Here is a 4,099-nt window from a genome sequence, read left to right as displayed (position 1 = left end):
CATGACGACATTTTAATTATTTCCTGTGGAGTTTATATAGTGTGAATTATATACTGTATGTAGTGCTTTGCATGGTCGTGTGTGTGTGTGTGCGCGCGCGCGTATCTGTGTGCCTGTGTTATTTAAAATCATACAACATATCTCTACAATATATCAACTTTCCTTTAAAACAACAACTCTTATCCACCTTAATTTTTCCTTATTTATTCAACACAGCAACAAGTCAATTCCATTCAGTGATTCAATTCAGACCTGCGTGGTTCAAACACTTTGACAAATAAACATTTTATGACATTAATTTCATGAACATCAAAGACAACAACAACATTGGTGGTGATTCACTCTAGTGACATCACAATGTCTGTGAACATCAGTGATACATTGGACTCAGTGTATTTTAACAGTGTAAAAAACGCGGGCACTGGCTCTAGATGGTGTGTCTGAAGTATTAGTGCTATTTTCAAGGCCATTGTCATGAACACTCTTTTACCGCTACTCCACCCACGTGACGAGACAGTGCCCTAGCACTGTGGTCATTTCACCTGTGACCACCAGCACAAACTGCCAATATGCCTACATTTTAACTTGCGTTAGTTTTGCACCAGCTGAAAATACAGCCCATGGTGTAGTTTAACATAATCATATGTTAACTAGAGTGAGAATGGTAGTAGTGACTATTTCTATATCCTGTCCCTGTGCAGAAAGTTCTACCCTCAACCTGACCTGTCGGTCTCTGGACTGCCACACCTTCAGTGCTCTTCCAGGAAAAAGTGCCTCACACTTTGAGACATCGGGCTTTGGTTTACAAGGTTTATTTGTGAAACGATGTGAAGTGACATCAATGCAGCGGCGCCGGGCGGCTCGCCATGGAGCGGATAATGAGACAATGTCTAGGCAAAATGTCACCCCAAGTAAGACTACAACTGGATAACACAACTTCGAAAGGTCCTTCCTACTGTTGCCATACGCCGGTCTAATATTTGGATCAAACTGTGTGGGCTGCTTCGGATGAATTAGAACTAGTTAGGCTAGGAATTACAGAACTTTCATAAACTGTTCTGTTAGACAAGGCCAAGCGGAACCTCTACAATATTCTTGAGGTCAAGCATGGATTACAAATCACCAGTGTTCTGAAGGGCATCTCCTCTTAAAGCTGGAAATGAATGTACCTTTCACTCAACCTACTCATTGAGGCACATTTCCAACAAAGGACAGGTTCTTACTTTTGTAAATACTCATACTTTCTTTACATTTAATCAGATAGAGCATGTGCTGCTATCAGTGCTCAGAAGCCAATTCTTTATTAAGGATTTACCAACAGCGAAGCAGCGATACCATTTGTCATGTGTGTTTCATCACATGAGTTTTCAGACATGCGTGATAACGGAAACCTTTGCCACAAACACGGCAGCAATACGGTGTTTCTCCGGTGGTGTTTGGCACTACTTCTTCCACTACGTTATGTTTAATGCCGAGATGCGTTTTCACAGAAAAGGATCTTGTGAAACGTTTGCCACAAACGTGACAACTGTACGGTTTCTCCCCCGTGTGAATCCGGAGATGCTCGGTCAGGTGTCCGCTTTGAGAGAAGCACTTGCCACAATGATGGCAGCAGTGCCGTTTCACTTTGGTGTGAGTTTGTTGGTGTATTTGTAGTTCATAAACTGAGCTAAAGCCATTTCTGCATTCAAGGCATCGGACTGCTCTCTGCCCATTGTGAATCCTCTTATATAAGAGTGTGACTGTTCTCTTATCCGAGTGAATCCTCATGTGCACTTCCAGATCATAGTTACAGGTGAAATAGTTGCCACAAACAAAACAATGCGGATTCTCTCCCCTGTGAGTTTGTAGGTGATCTCCCAAACTCTGTGTGAACTCAAAGCGTTTTCCACACACCCCACAGAGACATTCTTTGTTCTTTGAATGTATACTCACATGACTGATCAAAGAATCTAGAGAGTCCATAGTCCCTCCACACACCCTACAATTATAAAGAGGTTCATCCGTTTTAATGTCTGATTTCAGGTTGGACACCTCTATCGGTGTCCTACCCTCAGTGCTCCTACGGCTGCTTAGTCTGGTTGCTCTCCGTGTCCTCTGTAACTGGAGGGACTTACACCTTCCACCCTCCACCCCCTTGACACTTTCACTGTTTTCACTCTGAGTTGTAAAACCATACGGATCTCCAGCAGCGATGCGCTTCAACTCCCTGGTCGGTTGTGATGCTCTGTCGCCCACTCCATCAGGCTCCGTCTTTATCTGATTAGACGTGGTGTTTGGCAAAGCTTCTCTCTCTGCGTCTTCCTCACTTAGGGTGTGGTAAAGATGTGAGGGTTGCACACATATGGTGTCTTTAGTACAAGACTCTGGTCCTTGAGACGGCTCTCTCCCAGGAGGGAACCCAAGCTCCACTTCTTGTTTAATGATCAGTGTGGGCTCTGGGTCCTCCTGAATGGGGCCCAACTCATGCTCACGGGGCAGCTGCTCACTGACATCCTCATCAGAGACATTGAGTGTGGGGTGATGAAAGTCTGGAGAAGAACAGAGGACAACATATCATTCTGTACATTACTGAGCCTAAAAAAGATATACATTGTTTGGTATTTCTAATGCATCCCACAAAACTTGACAGACACATTTAAAAAATAATAATAATAATAATAATCGAAAGACGCAAGTTATTCCATAAATAAGGGTGCCAGTGATGACTTCTTGTTGTGGACAACTTTGGAGTCCTGTGAACATGTCAGTGATAATGACCGGACACTTTATTTCATGTTATCAAGGTATAACGGGGGAACATAGCAACATCCAAGCTAATTAACTGATTTATGATGATGCTTATTCATTTATTACACTTGGTGTTATATCGCTTTGGTGGTTTGTCAACTTGACTGAAAGCTAAAAATGGACATCAATGACTTGTTCAACACCCGGTTGATGATATTAAGAGTAAGCCATCAAATTTAGTTTACAACAACGGGGCTCAACCTAAGTAATATGTGACTATACACTTATGCATACCGACGCTCCATGAACTTCAGAGGGAAAAGAATAGATTATGTGTTTTGTTTGACTGTGTCCCTCCGAGTATTTTTTTACTGAGTTGTCCATACTGTTTTGGCTGTCTTTTCAACAACTGACCTAAAGAGACGAAGTGAATAGTTGGGACGGGTGAACGACGAGACAAACCTGATCTATGTAACTTTATCTCTGGTTTGATGACGATGTCCAATAACCTCCGTAAATGGTTGTTTTCCTTCTTTGAGCGGGAGATTTCCTCTTCGTACTCAGCTGCTATGGCGTTTTCAAACGCATCGAATATCTCCTCGACAGTTGCTGTTATTTTCTCTGTCAGATATACTCTAAACAACTGTTTATTCGACATTTTCGGTCGATTGCGCTTTCAAATATGAAGCAAGTTTGCAAACATAGTCGATCCGCTGATCTGTGTTCTCTGAGCGAGAATAGTGGAACTCCGCCCATCTACTTCCGGTCAATGTAAATGAGGATTTCTTCAAAATAAATAGCCAGGAACATTTGCAATGACATCGCTCTAGATTCAAACTTACCTTTCTAGAAGTCTTCCAGAGTAGAGTGGTACCAGAGATTTAAATCTTTGAAAACAAAATCTTTGAAAAATAGTTATGTACAGTCCAGTTTATACAAATATAATAGGCATGTGTAAAATGTCATGTAATTCCACAATATGTAAAATCTAAAGCTCAAAATCACTTTTTCAAAATGTGGTATACTGCTTTTATTTTGAAGCCGCGAAAACGGCTATAAGAGAAACCGGAGGTCTTAATGGAGCCATATGGAGGTTAAGTGGAGCTCAGGGAACACAGATCCATTCCGCATTGTCAGTGTGTGCGCGTGCTTCTTCTTCAGTGGAATGTCTTCTTCATCGTCTGTGGAGTTTAATGGCGGCTGATCGCCAACGTGCTTGGCGTTAAAGCCGCCTGCTGGACTGGAGGGGCCAGAGACAGAGATAGTCTAAAGGTGCATCGCACAGCTTTAACCTCTCATTTTCACTACCATGGAAATATAATGATGATATGTATTCCACTAAACTCCCGTAAGTGTTTTCTACTTGGAA

General features: G+C 42.2%; 1 protein-coding gene across 1 annotated transcript; it reads right to left on the bottom strand.

The window, feature by feature from the left end:
- Nucleotides 1-259: 259 nt before the first annotated feature.
- On the bottom strand, nt 260-3,441 carry LOC310809606 (uncharacterized protein). The gene is made up of 2 exons (XM_083676959.1): nt 3,193-3,441; nt 260-2,531 (listed from the first exon to the last, which is right to left on the bottom strand). Exons 1-2 carry the CDS (start codon nt 3,386-3,388, stop codon nt 1,342-1,344), a joined length of 1,386 nt encoding a protein of 461 aa, XP_083533085.1. The 5' UTR covers nt 3,389-3,441; the 3' UTR covers nt 260-1,341.
- Nucleotides 3,442-4,099: the final 658 nt, after the last annotated feature.

The sequence above is a fragment of the Argentina silus genome, assembly GCF_951799395.1.
Source record: "Argentina silus genome assembly, chromosome: 9".
Taxonomy (NCBI): domain Eukaryota; kingdom Metazoa; phylum Chordata; class Actinopteri; order Argentiniformes; family Argentinidae; genus Argentina; species Argentina silus.
This window is presented reverse-complemented; position numbering and strand designations above follow the sequence as displayed.